This window comes from Natrix helvetica (genome assembly GCF_964273705.1).
Source record: "Natrix helvetica genome assembly, chromosome: 1".
Classification (NCBI taxonomy): domain Eukaryota; kingdom Metazoa; phylum Chordata; class Lepidosauria; order Squamata; family Natricidae; genus Natrix; species Natrix helvetica.
Window position 1 is genome coordinate 112,695,481 of NC_138548.1, and position 20,510 is coordinate 112,715,990.

Consider the following 20,510-nt stretch of genomic DNA (forward strand, 5'->3'; position numbering starts at 1 on the left):
AAGAAAATATGTGTCTTTTTAAGGCCTCACTTAACTACAATGCTGCACCAAAGCATCTTTTTCAAAAGTCAGCTAACATGCTTGGAACTTGCATCCCTAAACCCACTAAGACTAATCCAAGAAGCTAATTGCTGTCTTCATCCTTCCTGATTAACCATGAGTTGATCAGGTTTAACCAGATGGACTTGACTAGATCTGATTTACAATAGCATGCTTCCACCTGATTTACTTTAATTATATCCATTCAACAGAGACTAGCAGATCCATCACCAAAAGAGATGCATTATTAGTTTGCAATCTTATTCTTCAAGCTTATTGGGAAGCAATTCCCATGGATTTCAATGAAATAACTCCTCAGTTGAAATATTTTCCTCCTACATTTTATAACTTCATAGATTTATTAGGGAAAGTGTTTCAGAATTCTGTATAGGTATATGCCTCTTGCCCATCTAGCTTAGCATTATTCTCATTGGCTGGCAATAATTCTGCTGGGTTTCAGAATAAAAACTCTCCAAGTCATATACAGAGATGCTAGGGACGAAATCAGGGTATTTTCTGCATGCAACACTGGAAGGAAGGAAAGGATTGGTCTGCTTGACTTCTTTATATCTTTTTTGTGTCCACATTTTTGACAATAAGTGCAGCATACTTGCAATTATTGTGAGAAAACCACCAACATGGACAGAAATAAATAAAGATACAAATGTGCAAAGATATTTTACATTGATAATTAAGTTGTCTGAAAAATAGCTTACTGATTCAACTGTGCCAGTTGCTAAAGGGGACAAAATACAATCAACTGCATATGAAATTTTCTCCATATGCATAAATTGCTAGAACTGAAGTAAATCCAGTATCGAATAAACTCTTTATCTAACAGATTGACAGTGCATTTGATTATATCTATCAATCTATAGAATTGCTGAGGTGGGTGGCATATAAATCTAATAAACAAACAAACAAACAAATATTTACACTTCATTCCTGTTAGATTCGGGCAACGAGAGAACAGACTCCGGACAAGAAGTGACTTAACAGCTCTTTATTAATAGTAGTAGTGATCCAGCTTTTTGTGTGGTCTGAGGGTTCCCCTTTTATAGGGATCGGGTACGCCTCTCGACCAATCAGAGTGATCCCTAGTTCCCGCCCTAGCGATGGACCTGAGCGATATATGCTAATATCTAACACCCCTCCCTTCTTAGACGGAGTGTTCCTGTTAGTGATAAAGTCCTTTAAATACGTTGGTTTTTGCCTTGCGCGAGTGGATCGTCGGAGTTCGGGTTGAGTTGGAGTGGGTGTGAGATCGGCTTGTTCAGCTAGCTCCGTTCCACGGTCGGGGGTTGGAAGGCTTTCCTCGCTTGGATGCTGTTCCGCTCCGTCGTTGATCTCTGGTTCCACTCTTGGTTCCGGGGTGCTGTAGTCCTCTGTGTTTGGGCTCTCGTTTTGCTGGTTTTCCAACGGAATATAATCCTCGTTAGCAGAACGCAAATTGGAGTGTGCCAGGCGACCCCTGAGTTGGTCTATGTGCCTTTTCCAGTTCCTACCATCCTCTAGTTCCAGCAAGTATGATCGTGGACCCGTGATACCAATTACCTTTGCCGGCATCCACAGTGTTCCCCCTGCATAGTTGTGGGCGTATACTGAATCCCCTATGCTAAAACTCCGAATTTTGCTTGTAGAGTCTGGGGGCGATGTGGCAGAGTAATTAGGGTGAAGTCGGTCCAGGTGAGACCGTAGACGGCGGCCCATGAGGAGTTCAGCGGGGCTCCTATCTGTCGTGGCGCTAGGGGTAATATGTTGGATTAGAAGGTAATGATCAATGCGTGTTTGCCAATCACCTGGGCCCATCCTAGCGAGGGCCTCTTTTGCAGATCGCACCATTCTCTCCGCCTGTCCATTCGAGGGCATGCCGAATTCCTTGACTTGCTAGATATGTTTCGAATTGCATGGCCGTGAATTGGGGCCCGTTATCGGAGACCAGGAGGTCGGGCAGACCATGAGTGGTGAAAAGTCGCCGTAGTACCTTAATGACTGCCTCTGCCGTGATTGAAGTCATTAGGACTACTTCCAGCCATTTGGAGTATGCATCCACAACTATTAAGAATGTTTGTCCTTGGACTGGCCCTGCGAAATCAATGTGTATTCGCAACCAAGGTGCTTTTGGTTTGTCCCATTCTGTGGCGGGCGCTTCAGGGGGTGCTGGTCTAGACTCTTGGCACGGATCGCAAGTGGCTACCCATTCCTCTATCTCTTTGTCCATATTTGGCCACCAAACGTAACTCCTAGCTAACGCTTTCATCCTTACGATCCCCGGATGCCCAACATGTAACGCTTCTAATACATTTCTCCGCAATGCGTATGGAACAACAACTCGATCCCCCCATAATAAACAACCTTGTAAAACCGACAATTCATCGCGCTTTGACCAAAACAGTTTGAATTCGGGTCCCACATTTCCCTTTGGCCACCCCCTCCATACCCAAGTTTGTACTTGTCTGATTACATTGTCCTTAGCAGAAAACCTGGCAACGTCCAAAGAAGAAACAGGTCCAGAGTCCAAACAATCGATTAATAAAACCGGTACCTCGGGAGTGGGGTCTGTTAAAAGTTCTGGAAGTGGGCAACGGCTGAGTGCGTCTGCGTGCCCTAATGTAGAACCCGGTCGATGTATCAGTTTGTAGGAGTACGCAGCCAGGAAAACAGTCCACCTGGTCATGCGTGGGGAAAGTGAGACTGGTGTGGGGTGGTTTCCCGCCAAAAGACCAAGTAGTGGTTTGTGGTCTGTGATGAGCTCGAAATCGCGGCCGTAGAGGTACTCGTGGAAATGTTTGACTCCTGCCACAGCGGCTAACGCTTCTCTGTCTATTTGGCTGTAGTTCCTCTCGGCTGATGAAAGAGTCCTTGAGTAGAATGCTATGGGCGCTTCGTTTCCGTTTGGCATCCTGTGGCTGAGAACTGCGCCGACGCCGAAAGGTGATGCGTCGCAGGTCAAGACCAGTGGTAGCGTCTGGCTGTATTGAACGAGCAGCGAGTCGGTGGTGAGCAGGTGCTTGACTGCGGCGAAAGCTGCTGCCTCGGAACGTCCCCATGTCCATTTTGCGTTCTTGGCGAGGAGTCGGTGTAGCGGCTCAGCAATGGTCGCTTTCTGTCTCAGAAAAACGCTGTAGAAGTTAAGTAGTCCGAGGAATGCCTGCAACTCGGTCTGGTTACGTGGTGTGGGGGCGTCCTGGATCGCCTTAATCTTCTTCGAGGTTGGATGTATGCCCAAACCATCGATTCTATATCCCAGGAATTCTACGCTAGGCACGTTAATTTGGCATTTTTCTTTTTTAAGGCGGAGACCCTTCTCTCTAATTCTGGTCAAAACAGTTCTAACTCTTTTTACTAGTTGCTCCTCGTTTGCAGCTGACACCAAGATGTCGTCAAAATACGGGACGACCCCTGGTATTCCCTGCAAAAGCCGTTCCATGATGCTCTGGAACAGACCGGGAGCGATGCTTACACCGAATTGCAACTGGTTGCATTTGAATGCGCCCCTATGCGTCACTATAGTCTGGGCCTCCGCTGTGGTGCTATCCACTGGCAGTTGCTGGTAAGCTTGTGCCATGTCTAATTTAGCAAATATTTTTCCTGGCCCCAACAAGTGCAATAGGTGTTGGACTACTGGCACAGGATATGCACTTTGTTGTAGGGCGACATTAATTGTGCATTTATAGTCCGCGCAGATGCGGACTGACCCATCTGGTTTAACTGGGGTCACGATGGGCGTTTCCCAGCACGCGTGATCCATCGGTTCGAGGATCCCCTGTTCTACTAGTTTATCTATCTCCTTATCAATTTTGGGGCGGAGTGCGAAAGGCACTCTCCTTGGTTTGAGTCGGATTGGCGCCACGTTGGGGTCTAGATTGAATGATATAGGTTTACCCACATACTTACCAAGACCCGGGCTGAACACATCCTCGAACTCCTTAAAAATCTGTTCAGCGCTGCTGTTCTCCACGGCGTTGATTCCGGTGACTTCTAGCCCCAGGGCTTCAAACCAATCCAATCCCAGGAGGCTCTGTAATGACACGCTGGCGACGGTCACAGGCAGCTGGGCTACGATGTCCTTGAACTGCACCCGAAACATGCCTTGACCCACGATGGGGACCCTGTTCCCCTGGTAGTCTCGTAGCATGATGTCTGGTGTACGCAGTTGGCGCTTTTTAAGGCTGGGGATTGCCTTTTTCATGGCAGACCATGAAATGATCGTCAGGGACGATCCAGTGTCAACTTCCAGCTCGCAAGGGGAGTCCTCCAGGAGGACAGTGACTTTCAGCTTTTTTGGCCGCTTGGTGCGGACCTGACCTATCGTTGTGAGATAGGTTCGCAATTGTTCTCTCTGGGTCAACTCTATCTTGGCATCGGTATCGTGGGGATACTCCTTTTCCGTGCTCTGGTAATACGCTCTTTCAGCTCGTTGTGTGTAATCTCTCTGGGGATACGCCCTTTCAGCTCTTTGTGTGTAATCTCTCTCGGCAAAATCTCTCGGGTTTCTCTCTGGGCGCCCTTTGTGCTTTCGCCAAGCCCCTGGGTTGGGCTTCTGTTGGCGGTACATAGGAGGCTGCCGTTGTGAGGCAGGGACTTCGCTCCGGCACACTCTTGTGATGTGCCCAAGTTTGTCGCAGTGTGAACAAACAACGTTTCTGAACCGACAAGTAGACTGGGGGTGGTTCCCTCCGCAGCTTGCACAGGGTGGCAAATGGAATTCGGGTTTACCCACCGGTCTCATGTGACTGCTCCGCATACGGTGACTGTCCTCGAACTCGGGATCCTCGACTTCTGGGTCAGTGTCCTCATAGTGAACTCTGGCGTGTCTGGATCCGGTCTGGGCCGCGCTGTATCCGCGTTGTATGGTCTCGGATGATCTGTCCGCTGATTCGGCCGCTCTCGCCTCGTCGAATGCAATCTGTAAGCTTAGATTGGACTTGGCCAACAACCGTTTCTGAAGGGAAATGTCTCTCAACCCGGATATGAGATGGCCCAGGATTTGCTCGTCCAGATCCCTGAATCCACAATGTGTGGCTGCTTTCCGTAGAGCTGCAACGTACTGGTTGATAGATTCCCCCGCCTTCTGGTTCCTCGTGTTGAATCCTTGGCGGCAAACGTGGCGGGAAGGTTTTGGCGCGTAATGTGTTTGCAGTGTTTGTTGCAGCGCCGTCCATGTTACTGCTTGTATGGGCGTTGGTTCGGAGAGATCTCTGGCCGTCTTGAAGACTTCTTTCCCACAGTAGCTCAGGAATATGTTCTTCTTACGAGAGTCAGGCACTCCCGCGTATTCGTTTGCTTCGAGAAAACACTCGAATCTGATCATATAGGACTCCCAGTGGTCGTTCGTTGGGTCGAATGGAGCTGGAGGAGTGTGCATCGCCATCTTGTCTGCGTTTGAATTTGCCGCGCTGAGATGGCTGCCGGAATTCCCGCCGAATTCCTAGGCTGGATCGAATCCTTGGATTCTGGAGGTAGCGTCTTCGTCCTATCTGTCTCTCGATCCCACCTTCGTCGCCAGTGTTAGATTCGGGCAACGAGAGAACAGACTCTGGACAAGAAGTGACTTAACAGCTCTTTATTAATAGTAGTAGTGATCCAGCTTTTTGTGTGGTCTGAGGGTTCCCCTTTTATAGGGATCGGGTACGCCTCTCAACCAATCAGAGTGATCCCTAGTTCCCGCCCTAGCGGCGGACCTGAGTGGAGACTTACAGCAATATATGCTAATATCTAACAATTCCTAATATTATAACAACAGAATTCCTTGTATTTAGGAAGGCAGGATTGTCACTGAGGACCAAAAGGAATGGAATGGGGGAGTTAATAAGAGACTGATATTCATGAGCTTGGAGCGATGCTCAAAAATTGGAAATTTAAAAAAAACTCTGTAAAAACATTAATCTGAAAGTAATTTTCAAAGGACACAATGGGATTTATTTCTAAATATGCATGCATAAATTGTGGCTATAAATTAACTTTCTAAAGCAAATGTTCTTATTTGCCAAGGTTTTCTCAAACAAAAGAGAAAGCTGAGCAGGTTAATATGCATTGTATTACCATTCAAAACCATTCAGAAGGCAATAACTTATTTATTGCACCAAATGTCTTGAAATCTCAGCAGAGAATTTTCCTTTGTGAATGGCAAGCTCTTGTGAGGGAATACATGTATTCGTGTGAGCGCTGCAGATGCTTTGAATTATGCTAATATTGTACATGGTTTTGTGTTATCTCTTATTTTTTTATTGTTTTGGTTGTGCTGTGGAGTCCATACGAATGAAAAGCAAAACATAAACCTGATTAAATGAATGTGACTAGATTAAAATACCAGTGGAATAATGATAAAAGAATAATGAAATGTTCCCTAAAAATGGCAAGTGGATATAAGAGCATATTTGTAATATTGCATTATAAGAATCTAGAAGTTGTTTACCTTGCATTCTTAAATTATCTATCCCTCTCAATATTATATATTTGTGTATGTGAAGAAAAAAACATATTAGGGATTGTTATCAGTCAAGGAATTTTGGCTGGCGGGGTCCAGAAGGGCCTTCTCTGCAGTGGTCCCACCTGAGGTGAGGTCAGCTCCCACCTTTCTTACCTTCTGAAAGAGCCTGAGGACCTAGCTTTGCCAGATGACTTGGGACCCCCATGGGGGAGTATCACACTGGAGGTGGTTGATTAATTAAGAGCTCATCCCACCTCCTGCCCTTGCACATCCAGCTCCCCACCTCCTTTCCCAACTTGTGACCATGATTTTACTTTGATTACATTGCCGTTTTATTGGGTAACAGATATTTATTTCTAATGGTTTTAATGTTTTTATGCTGTAAGCTGCCCAGAGTCACTTCGGAATGAGATGGGAGGCAAATAAATGTAAGAAAAAATAAGTCTAAGAAACAAGATATCAATGGAATGGAATGTTGAGTGATGTGCTTCAATCAGTCTGTCTGCCTATGAAGACTTTGAATAGAAGGATGATAGCAATTCTGGAGATGACACAGAGTGGAGTAGAGTAGTGGAGTGGAGTGGAATGAAATAGAATAGGTTTTTTAATTCCCAATTTCAAGCCTGTGAAATTTCAATAGCTGAAAACAAAAAACAAAATTTGATGAATGAAAGCCCAATCTTTCAACCAGCACCTTTTCCATAATAAAATAAAAGCCAAACAATCCGACTTGCCACTACTCCAATTGTGAGCTTCTCCAGCTAATATTATCAAGAGGCTTAAATTAAGGTTTATCTTCTATTCTATTAAGTTTAATGAGAAGAATATTCTTCTCTGGCTAAGAGCAATGCATCACCCAATTGAATCTAAACTGGCACATAGGTGTAATCATTTCTCTATTATCCAATTGCTTTGATAGGTCACATGAGAACATTATTCTCCCCCCCCCCCCCAATCTATCTACAGAAGCTGTGTTAAGTTCTGCTTGCAACTATTGGGCTTCAGGGAGAGAAGATAATTATCAGGGGTGATACAGCTACATGTATTGTTGTGTCTACAACTTAAGTTATTCATTTCATTTACTAATTTAAGGATTTTATTTTACTTTCTGTATTATCCTTTTGACTTTGTGTAATGTATAATTTATGGATGAGTTTTTTTTCTATTAAATCAAGGAGTAGGGCAAGGAGACTGCAATTCCAATAGCTACAAATGTGGACAGACATGTTATTTTTAATTTGGTATAGTTGATAGCAACCCTATCAGGTTCTGAAGGTCTTTGATCCCAGTTTTCAAATGCTGAGCACAGTGTTTGTATCTAAGTGATCCTGCCAAACAGATTCAAACTGACAATCTCCAAATTAGATAGCAAATAATTTCTGAAGATGGAAAGCACTGATATATTATGCCACCGCAGACTGAAAGCTGATATATAATTGACTTTTCATGCATCAAATACTTTTTTTTCTGATTTAAATCCATTATACTTACGATCTATGTACAACACAGGAGATTACTTTTTCCATCAGATGTTACCACTGATATTGGAGAAAGTTTTTTATGATAACACATCACACAGCATTTGATGTTAGATGTTCCAAAGGACTTGAAAACTTATTACAAGTGGATCTAATAGCCAAATCTCAGCTGACTCCAAGGTTATATTACTCAAGGCAACCATAATATTTATTTTTATTTGGGGGTGGGAGGAGGGAGGAAATCAAATAACTTGAGAATGAAATTTGGAAAATATATATGTCCTAAATTTTTTCCTTTTATACATTCCAAAAATGTATAATGAAATAATACATTGCCTGGGTAGGATTCTGAGCTTGTAACTTTGCTCATTTCCACTTTAAAGGAGCTCAAGGAGAAAGGATGAGAAATACTTGTGCTACCACATTCATGAATTAATAGTCCAGATTGGCGTACACCAGTATAATACATATTAAATAATTCAGACCCAAACTACAAATGCAGCTACTTCTCTGAGTTATTTTCTGACAACCAGATTTAGAAAGTTCATTATTTCTGTTTTATCTGACCTGAAATACACAATCCCAATAACCCAGCCAAATTGTATACCAGGTTCTATGATTAAATGGAAGGAATAAAAGGAAAATCAAGATTGTACCGTGCACGCAATAGCACAGTCAAGTAAGCTTCCCAGCTGAAATGCTAAAAATAAAGAGAATAAAAATGAGCTTTGCTATTGTGCCTGGGGATTGTAGGCAACCGATAGAACGATTTATGACCCAAGACAACACAATCCTAATGCAAAGCATTTACACAGAACCACACAAAGATGATTAATCTTACTTTGCAGTGACATATATTTCACCTTAGAAGTTTCTGGTAACTAAGATGGTATCTGGACGAGGTTGCTGAGGATGAAAGTCACTAAGTTACTTATTTTTCAAAAGATTTCCAGAGAAGAAAGGGAAAAAATATATTGTTCTTAGAATCAAGTTAAATTTCTAAATCTCAAACTCTACCACTTTTTCTATTGGGAATGTTTACTTTATTTTGGTTAACACACTGATTCTAATTATAGTTAGATGATAATGATAACTCATAGCCGAAAAGGTTGGGAACTCCTATCTCAATGTGTGTCTCCTGTTAATTCTCTTCTTTCTCAATTTGAATTTGATTGCTCCTCTGTATGCAGCCATAATCTATTCACTTCCCATCACCAACCTATTTCTCTCACAAACATGCAGAAACTGAAAGGAATGCCAGCCAATGCCTATATTTGCCCATTGTTGATGCTTTACCTTCTATCGTTTAATCTTTTCCTTCTAACATGGCTTTTGAAAGCCTTAACTCTCCTTAACTAGGAGTTCCAAGGCACCTTCATGTAGAGGATGTAAATATTGTGTTTCAGTCATATCGTGAACATATATTTCCCCGGTCCAACAGAGGGTGATTAAAGTCATTATTAAAGTTAATACTTCTTTTGTTAACATTTCAGTTCCACCTAAAGATTATCCCAAGCAACATGCCTGAAGCATAATGTGATAATACATCTTTTTATTTAACATTGGTTTCAACATCTTGAATGATTCTTTGTAAAGCTCTGCTTCCTTCAATAGTTTCAGTGTGCTCTCTTTGGCCTACAGGATAGCGCATCTTTCTCTACAGAGTATGTATTCACAGAAAATTGTATTGTTTAAGTTTTTTAATCATTTCCATTTCACAATTTTCTACAGAATTCCCTTTTGGACAGAGATATTTTCACTTGCATTTTCTAAGGGTGAGTCTTTCCCATTCAGATATTCTTTGCACAGATGCCAGGGCTGATGTTATAGGATCAGAGCACTGCTAAGAAATTGTTGAACAAGTGCTCCAAAAGTTGGATATACAGCATACTAGGTATGTGTAGCAGGACACCAAACATCTCTGTGTTACCTGGTCTACATTATTTATTAATAGTTTTCCCAAGGCAAAAGGAAAGAAAAAAAGGGGTTTGTAAAATGCAAACACCACATAAATCAAGTTGTGTGTTCTCAGAGAATAAGTTCACCCTTTTTCTCACTTGGGCTTCTAATAGGAATCATTTGGTAGCATTAGCCCAGCTAGTAGAGTGAGAAAAGAATGGTGCTTTGACTGTATGTCAGACAGCTGATTTAATTGGTATTTTATGGCATTTTCAGTATTTTATGACTTTTGGAAGAAAATAGACTCTAATCAATAAAATGTCACAGAATACCAAAGCTACAGATCTCTGTCACAATCTAAGCATGAACATCCCCGCTTTTTCTAGATAACCATAGGCACAGAACAGCAAAATATCATTTCTCTCTTTTAAAAAGGAATTTGATTTTTGCATTCATCTCCCTTAGGATCCCATTTCCCAGGACACAAAACTTGAGTAGTCAACTTGAGTAGACAACTGCTATCACATCTGCTCGCTATGCATGAGCTGGTGAATTAGACATAACACCAACTGTACATTTTTGGCCCATTTCAAATTCTACAGTTGGGATTTCTGAAAAGAATTAAAGGAGGTCAAGGAACAAGCACGCAATACCTAGCACACTCAGAAAAACGTCTTGTTCAAAGATGTCTAAAACCTTTGCTCTAAGGAAGCTGCTTTATGATATTTTGAGGCCTGGTTCCAATGTATTTGTCTTTTAGGCTTTTAAAGATATTTTAATAGTATAGAGATATTTTGTTTTATTTTTCTCCACATATCTTGCTGGGCAATGATTAAAATAAAAGAAGGGCTGACTAAAGAGTGACTGAATAATTAGCGATGAGGGTGGGTTTTTTTTTTATAAATATAATTTTATTTATAGTTTTTTCTTTGACATATATAAGTGCTCAGTGAACAGTGTATTGTCTGGATCAATTTACTTTACACACCATACTAATAACATTCACAACTTCTGGAGGCAAGCTGTTCCACTGATTAATTGTTCTAACTGTCAGGAAGTTTCTCCTCAGTTCTAAGTTGCTTTTCTCCTTGATTAGTTTCCACCCATTGCTTCTTGTTCTACCCTCAGGTGCCTTGGAAAATAGTTTGACTCCCTCTTCTTTGTGTCAACCCCTGAGATATTGGAACACTGCTATCATGTCTTCCCTAGTCCTTCTTTCTATTAAACTAGACATACCCAGTTCCTGCAACCGTTCTTCATATGTTTTAGTCTCCAGTCCCCTAATCATCTTTGTTGCCCTTCTCTGCACTCTTTCTAGAGTCTCCACATCTTTTTCACATCGTGGCGACCAAAACTGAATGCAGTATTCCAAGTGTGGCCTTACCAAGGCATTATAAAGTGGTATTTTATAACAATAACAACAACAGTAATACTACTGCTGACTAAAGAGTGACTGACTAATTAGCAATGAGGGTTTTTTAAAGAAAATACTAAATAAAATGGTGGTAGTAATAATACATGACAATAGTTACTGCAGAAAGAAGAACATACCATTAAGAAAACACAAATTAATTATGCTATTGCACATATGTGGTTTTCCACATATATACATGCATGCACGGACACACGCACACACACACACACACACACACACACATCAATGGAGTGCCAATCCTGTAATTCTGTTGAAGATTGCAGTCAGTATGCAGTTTTTAAATGAATTTTCTGGGGAGTTTTAGGACGTCAAGACATGTGAAGATTGGTGCTGGACCGTATGTCTTCCAGCAATAACTTGTATGTACCCACAAAGTTTCTTCCCAGAAAGGATAAATCAAAACTTTGCTTAAGGTATTTATTTCACCCATAAAAGCTTCTGATAGCCCATCTCAAAATGGGGCCAAGTTCTGCTCACTTTTGCTATGTTAAGACTGATATTCTCTTCAGGCAAATGGAAGTAGCAGATTTCTAAAGGAAAGAAGACAATTTTAATGAATATCTCTAGATGGTTGTATGGATCCTACCCCTGAATCAGAGGTGGTATTTTGCTGGTTCAGACCGGTTCACACGAACTGGTAGTGGAAATTGCGGGTGGCCCCACCCACCTTTCCCGGCTCTGTAGCATCCTGTTTAGGCACTTTTTTTAGCCAAAGCGCATGCGCGGAAGGCTGAGCGCATGTCAGGACGCGAGCACTCACATTTGCGAACTGGTAGGGAAGGTAAGTGAATGCCATCCCTGCCCTGAATGCAACTGGCAGAGATAAGTAGACACCATCATTTCACAGGCAACATTTGCATGTTGAATACCTGGAACACTTATACCAAGGCAAAATGTTCTCTGAAGTAAAGATATGTAGAGGTCAGGATATGAAACATCTGAATGAATCCCTCTTCCTGCTGCAGAATTTTAAAGTCCTGAACTGAAAAAAAGATACAGAACAAGAATCTGGTAGCTCTGGAACAATGTGTCTCATTGCCTGAGTAGACAACTTCTTGGCTAGGGAAGAATGCCAGTAAAAAATACTATTAATTATGGCAATCAGGTATGATCATTCATTCATTCATTCACTCATTCACTCGCTCATTAAATGTATTTGCCATGTCACTCAGACTTTAATCAGAATACATACAATACATTCATACATAAAATACAACATTCAATATTATGAATGAACGAGATCTTATTGCATGGGAATATTTTTTTAATAACCAGAGCAATCACAAGGGGCAGTGAGTATCCCTCTAAAAATAATCTTTAATAACTTCTGAATTTGCCTGAGGATTTCACATCTACAGTACTCCAATCTCCATCTCCTCCAAGACAGCAAAAATTGGATTTAATGTATACAGCACAGGAGGTCAACTTCCAACTGATTCTGTTTTGTTAGATTCTGGCATGTAACAGAATTAGAATTGCTCTGCAAATCCTAGCTTAAAGAAAGGTCAGTCAGAAAAAGTGAGGGGAAGGTGAATGAGAAAAGAATACTTCTTTGAATATTTGAATTTTACATTTCCTTCCCTGACTCTCCAGCAATAACCCCCTCTACTTTTTAAAACTATCGAGAAGAGGTGCTTAGTTTATTTGGCTGTGAAAAATAAGGAGCAGGGAAACTTAGACAAATGAGAAGTACGGTTTAGTACCAAGAGATCTCTATAATTTCTCATAGAATCTGGTCTTTGTTTTTTAACAATCTGATCGTTACCATGTTTATGTCTAACCTTCAAGAGCAAAAATACAGTTGAGGAAAAAAATGCCTAATTCACACCCCAAAATCCCAAGTCTTTGACGTCTCTAGGAAGTGTTTGGGAAATACCCATGTAAATCCAGAAGCTGCTTTCTAACAATAGACTAGATAAGTTTGACACAAGAAAGGGTGTCACTCGATGAGAAAAGTAGACTATTTTATCTTTCATTTCTTTATTATATTTATTTAGTCAATTTCCCTGTTGTTGTTGGAGTTTGGAGTGTCAGTTTTTCAGTGAAATCTAGAAATAATATTTTTCAGAAAAGTTCCCGTAATGCATCTATCACAAATGAATCTTTAAAGCTTGCACATTTTTTAAAAATTAAAAGCCAACTTGTATTATTGGTTAAATATGTGTTGACTTCACTGTTTTATCCGAAATCATGGCCTTGCCTTGTTTATTAGCAGACTGAAACCAAAGAACAAATGTTCAAGCCAAAGCAAACTGCAATGCTGCAATTGAAATGCTGCACAAAGGAACAGCTCATTGACATGGCCAATTACCAGAAAAGAAAAAGATATTTCATTTGTTGTTCAGAAATTTCATTCTAAGTCTGTCAAACAGTTGGCAGACATTTGTTGTTCTAGGTCTGTCAAAGAGTCACATTGGAGATGTTCAAATTGTGGATTTCTACTTAAAGCTCTTCTCCAATTCTATATTTCTAGGGACTTCCCAGAATCATAAACCATACATGGAGCATGATCACTAGCTAAAGAACCATGTGGTATGTAAAGTAACAGGTGTTGAATTCTGACTATGAAGTTCTAAAAGTAGTCCTAGTTTAAACTTAAATTTTTCAGTCTATCCAATCTCATAGATTTGTCATTCAGATAAAAGAGATAAATTTTGGGGATCTGAATTTCTTAAAAGAAGGAAAAGAGAAACATGTAATGAAGAAACATGAACTCACTAATACCGAATGGAGCAAAATACTTTAATTTTGGGTAAGTTAAAGGGTATTTGGAAATAGTGGATTCTGAAGTTAATCTTAAAATTGTCTGCTATTATAAATCGAATTAAAAGTGGTTATGCAAGAGGAACACATTTTACTGGACGAGACTGAAACTGCGGCTGATTTGAAGTGACTCTTTTACCATATTCTTATTTTTTTCCTTTCTTTTCTATTTTACTTTCTATTTCCTTTTCTCCTACCTATCCCCTCTTTTTCATTTTTTATGCTTTTAAAAATTTGTATTATTCTTTTATCTTTGTAACTGCAGAGTTTATTATGAAATGGTTCTGCACATTTCCCATGCATGGTCCTGCCAATGAAGAACACGGAAGTACAAAGGCTCCTGACTCAAGCCATGATGACATCATGTGCACCATGATATCATCAGAGCATGCACTGCTTATGATGTTTTCATCCACTAACTAGATAAATGACACAATTTGGGTATGAAAAAAAATGAAATATCTGACATCATTTGTCTCACTCCTTGCACAATTCAAGCAGAGGCCCATGGGGAAGCATTGCATGATTTTCCTTTAGGAAAAGATGTGCAAGGCTCGGTTGAATGAACTACCTATCAGTATGAAATAGGATACAGACCTATATGTGAAGAGAGAGTTTTTGGGTGAAATAAGCTGGTCATGAACCATATGAAAAACTATGCATTTAGTATGTTGGCCAAGCCTATCTTTCAAGTGTCTAAACTATTCTAATCCCAACAATACTAATGACAATCAAGTAAGGGGGCCTCCACTCTTTCTGGACAATCTTCTAGAACAGTGTTTCTCAAACTTGGCGACTTTAAGTCCTGTGGACTTCAACTCCCAGAATTCCCCAGCCAGCTATGCTGGCTGGGGGATTCTGGGAGTTGAAGTCCACAGGACTTAAAGTCGCCAAGTTTGAGAAACACTGTTCTAGATTAATCACACACACACAAAAAAAATCAAGTAGCTGTCCAACTAGGGGGGAAATCAGAAGCAGAAATCGCAAGGTCTCTAATATGAGATTTGAGGATTCCAATGCAACTGGAGGTAAACATTAGCAAAAGCATTTGAAAGGGTTGCTGGATTTTAAAACAAACAAATAGGATTGACCCTATGGAGAGAATTTTGCTCAATTTTCTGATTAGCAGAAGTCTGATTGCGGCAGGGTTGAATCCTGTCCCCCTCCCTCTTTAACTTCTATATTCATCCCCTGATTGATCTCTTACAGAGCCCTGATTTCCATCCTCCTAACCTAGCACAACGCAAAATTCCAATTCTCTTATATGCTGATGGTGCCGCTATTATTTCACAAACCCCTGTAGGACTGAAGAGAGCAATTAGGGCAACACTCGGCTATTGCAGGCAAAAGAAGCTGGTCCTTAACTTTGATAAATCAAAAATTTTAGTTTTTGCTAAAAGACCAAGCCAATACCCCTGGAAAATAGAAGGACATAGTTTGTAACAGGTTAGAACATTTAGATACCTTGAGGTGGTTTTCCACTCGCAAGGGACATGGAAGGAACACCTGGATCATACATTGCAAGCAACCAATAGGTCCTCAAACACAATTAAGCACTTCTTTTACACAGGCGGAGGTCAGTTAGTACCTGCTGCCTTAAACCTTTTCAAGGTCAAAACATTGGCACAAATTCTATATGGGGCACAAACAGGAATCCTTGCAAAGAAAGACTTGTTAGAAACCATTCAAACCAAATTCCTGTGAGCCATCTTAGCTGCACCCAAAGGAACTCCAACTGCCCAGTTAAGAATTGAGACAGGCATGCCTCAAATTCAGGTAAGAGCCTGGAAAATGATGATCATTCATTGGCTTAAAATGCATTTCTTTCCAGAGGGACTGTCCCCACTAGTGTTGACTCACAACTTCCCTTCTTCCTGGAAACAGGCAATTGATCACAAGCTGGGCTCTTATAGGCTTTCACCAGTATTCTTAATGTATCTTTGATCAAACAAAGCAAGTAGTAATCAATAGAATGAAGGACATGGAGTTCCAAGAAGAACTAAATATGTTGCTTCTCCACAGTAGGGACAGAATCAAACAGGGTGTGTGGGAATCGGCAAAATATCTAAATGACCTGATCTTCCCAAAACAAAGAATAGCTTTCTTCAGAGCCAGCTTTAACATTCTTCCTTCAGCACTCCTCCAGGGCAGGTATAAGAGAATACCAATAGCAGAACGGGTTTGTATATGTGGTAAAGGAGAAGTTGAAGATATCTCACATGTTCTATTACACTGTGAGCTATACAGAGCTTGTAGGTCTGCACATATTCTCCCTTATTAGAGAGATTGACGGGGTGGGTAGACAATTTTTATGTAGGCTTTCTCCTCCAGAACACAAACCCAGCTACCACGTATACAGTGGCAAAATTCTGTGTTGCTGCAATGTCCACAAGAAAAAAAATTGTTACAGAAATATAGTTGTACCAATCATCTTGTCATCTTGTACCAATTATTTGGACATATCTCTAACAATTTCTGGACCATTGTATTTACTCCCATACTTATCGGCTTTTCACCCAAGTGAACCAGAGAGTGACCCGAACAATTTGAGAACATGTATGTTATTATCCACTTTTAATGTGAATAATACTTTTTTATTATTTACTTATTATTATTTTATTTAAAAATACTTTTTATACTTTTAAATTATATTTTAATATCAGTACTTTTTAATATATTGTAAAAAGTAATGTGTATTGCTGGTCTTTGACGGTAATAAAGATTTATGCTTATAGAAATCTGATTAGCAGATGCAACAATCCCCAATTTCTGCTGCGTAGGAACTCAATTGTCTACATTTATGTAACTTCTAACTAAGGATTTACCCCGTCATTTACTGAAGCAGGTCATGTTATTGTGTGTGTATATGTGTGTAGAAGGAAGGAGTGTGAGAGAGAAAACACTGAATTTCAGGAAGCAATCTAGTGTGACTCTAAGGAATCTCCTAAATTTATTTTTGTTGTGTGAGGGAAACATGTCATTGTGAAGTGGAAGAAAACAGTACACGCTGCCTATATATCAAAGCACTGTACTCTTTACTTAACATAGGAGAACAACAAGACAGCTTTCTTTTCTATATGAAAGAGTTCAGTCTAAGGAGTGCCATATTTCTAGTAGGCTTTAAATTGTGCTGACTGAGACAATTTAAAGGGAACATCTGGTCTAGGATGAAAAGTTGATTTCAGTGTTTGTTTGTTTCCCCGAGCTGAGAATTTTTAAGATCTCAAATACATCAGAATGGATGCTCATCCAGTTCATAAATGAGGACAGTGGAACTTATTCCCAAATACTAATGCTGATATCCTGTCAGCAATGTACAGTATTTATTAAAATGCAAATGCACTTCTTATATACAGTGGGTGATCCTGCACTAAGGTCGGGACACACTATCACAAAGGTATAACAGAAAATAGAAGATTGCCCCTTAGCAAAGCCTGACGTGCCTTCTTCATTTTTAAGGAGATAGTTCATATCTCTTTTTTTATGTTATTTTATCATGATCTAACATTTTAGTCTGTCTCTCACATTAGTTTGAAGGCTGCACAGTTCTTCTCCTGATACCTGATGTTCCTTCTTCCATTTCTTTTTGACCAACAGAAGGTAATCATTATGTTGGATTACAGATACAAAAAAATAATAATTTTTGTAGAAAGACTATTTTGGATTGGATTGACCCTGCTCATGTTTTAGTCCCTTTCACATCATTGAGAGAAACTTGTTAACATGGTTAGAGATTTTTTTCTTATAATATCCCACTGATTCACAAAAAGTGATGCTTTATTTGCTTTTCAAACCAAAGGATCAAAGTCAAAAGGGATGGACGTTTGTTACAAATACCCTTTCTTGAGGTAACATCTGAAAAAAGTATAGCTTAGGGCCATGATAGTGAACCTATGGCACATATGCCACAGGTGGCACATGGAGCCATATCTGCCAGCACATGAGCCATCAGCTCCAGCATGCATGTGCATGCTGGCCAGCTGATTTTCAGCCTCCTAAAGGGTCTGGGGAGGCCATTTTCACCCTCCCAGGGCTTCAGAAAAGCCTCCAGAGCCTGGGGAGGGCAAAAAACAGGCCCAATAGGCCAACCGGAAGTTCATTTCCAAACTTCCAGTTGGGCCATTGGGCCCATTTTTCACCTCCCCAGGTTTCAGGAAAGCTTCCGGAGCCTGGGGAGGGTGAAAACTCCCCCCCATGGGGGGGTCATGCATGCATGTGCGGGGGGAGCGTGCGCACATGCGCAGGTGAGTGGGGTGCATTGCATTGTGGCTGTGTGCACGCACAATTTTGCCACGCATTTACAAAAAGGTTTGCCATCACTGGTTTAGAGTCTATCTCTCCGAGTTGCTCTATAGAGTGAAATGGGCAGCATATAAAACAAACAACCAAATAAATACTTTAGGGAATATGCACATGCACCATCTTCCAATGATGGGAAGAGGAAGTAGCAAGCAAATTTAGAAAAGGCTTGACCATTAGAGCATGGGATGGCTAAGGACTTGAGGGTGGTGGAACAGAGTTTGTTTGGTATAGTGGTGAAACCTCTACCCTAGAAAACAGGAGACCGTGAGTTCTAGTCATGCTTTAGGCATAAAAGCCATCTGGGTGACATTCTTTATCCACACATGCATTGTTTCTATCTTTTACTTTCTATGTTACTGTTGGACTAGGGAATATCAAATTCATGACCAGCCACAGCTATGGAAATTCCCTGGGTAACTTTGGACCAATCTTATTTTCATAGCCCAACCAACTTCCTAACCTTGCTGTGTAGGAATAAAGTGAAGGAAGATCACTGTTGTGAGCTGTCTTGATCTCTTGGAGAAAAGGCAGTATGTAAACCTAACAATTAAAAACTAGCAATTATCTATTGCTGTATTATACAAATTTCAAAAGGAGAGTATACCTAAATTTAAAAACAGGATGAGTTTTGCAAATAGAAATCTGCTTATAACAATGGGATAGCTTCTCACTCTTTCCTCTAACTATCTGAGAAGATCTGGGGATCTTTGCTTGGCAAAAAACATTCCATCAGCAAATACAATCCACCATTTGTAACTTCAAAGGCATTCATCTATCAGCACAAGGAGTAACAGCCTTGCATTTTAGATTACCATTTGGTTTGCTTGATGGCAGCCTCAGGTATTTACAAACATGCATTCCATTTTTCACAATCAATTAACCCATAATGCTAAACATCATTAAATATTCTAGATAAAGGTGTCTTACTCCAGATGGGAAACTGCTTGCATTAGATGCTGGGATATGCTCTATGTGACGTTGATAATATATTAGGTATTAACATATGCAGAATCACTCTGAGGTCACAAGGTAGGATACAAGTAGATAAGACACGTTTCAATACTCACACTGAGTAGGAGGCACTTGTTTTCTTTGATGGCTCCTATGCATCCCACAAAGCCAATGATCATCACAAAAGTCCCTGTAATGATCAACAGGTTGGCAGCTGACAGAGAAGGGAAGGAAGAAGAGAGGGTAGCGAAGTTCCCTTGAGTAACGGCTAGCCATATGCCAACTCCAAGGATCCCACAGCCTCCCAGCTAGAGAAAAAAATACAAAGAAAAACAAAGAAAAACAAGCTCAGTCATACTGCTAAGAAACATGTTCTCATGATCAGCATCACACTTGCTTTACATTAGCATCAGCAGCAGTAGAAAAAGCATTATCTAGAAGAATTGTTATTTTTGAACACAAACATACTTCTTTCCATTGAAATTACATTGGGTCCCTAAGTCGGGAGAAATGCCTATAGAATTGCTGATGCAAGTTCACCTTGGGGCACAGATCACATAAACAATCATGGAACTTTCTGGTTCACTAAGCCCTTTCATAAAACAGCAAGGAGCAGGAAACATGGTTAAGCTCTGATCTCTCCTCCTCTGGGAATAAATTAAAGTAATTTAAATCAGCATCACAAAGTGAGCTGCCACATAGTTAGGATTAGAAATAAAGCTCAAGGACCTCAGCCAAGTAGCTTTGCTCAAACTGTCATGTTTTTTGCTTAAAGGAAATGCACCCACTGCAAAAAAAACACCAACCTAATAAGTCCATGTGTAGCTGAAGACTAAAACAAACAAACAAACAAAACATGGAATAATTTAGGCAATTCAGAGATTTGAAAAGAAGAGTCGGTCTCAGCTGTAAAACTCATTGCTGCAGGCAAAGAACTGCCAGAGGCTTTCTCAGCTGTCCTGCTTACAGCTGTAATATATATTAGGGCGATTTTTCAAAAGAGTTCAGGAATCAGAGCTTTCCCATTTCATTTCCAAGGGGAGGCGTGCTTCCAAAAAGCATCAGTAGGCATGTGTCTTCTTGCTTCTACTGCCTTTAGCCATTCCACTGTGTGAGAGAGTTATAGCTTTGCTCTGCAAACATGTGGCTTTAAAATAGAAAGGTTTCTTCTGTGTGCCAAGACTGCTGGACTCTGGAGTAGGGAGGAATT

General features: G+C 40.5%; 1 protein-coding gene across 10 annotated transcripts in view; it reads right to left on the minus strand.

Moving 5' to 3' along the window:
* The window catches only part of TSPAN4 (tetraspanin 4), a 752,078-nt gene that overhangs the window by 82,574 nt on the left and 648,994 nt on the right, over window positions 1-20,510 (minus strand). For 9 of the 10 annotated variants that reach the window (XM_081970276.1, XM_081970273.1, XM_081970275.1 and 6 more), the window contains one exon: window positions 19,417-19,608. In XM_081970276.1, the coding sequence (XP_081826402.1) occupies window positions 19,417-19,608 (192 nt within the window). Of the gene's footprint in view, window positions 1-19,416; window positions 19,609-19,768; window positions 19,888-20,510 lie in introns of those variants that run through there. The other variant, XM_081970271.1, reaches the window with a different exon arrangement.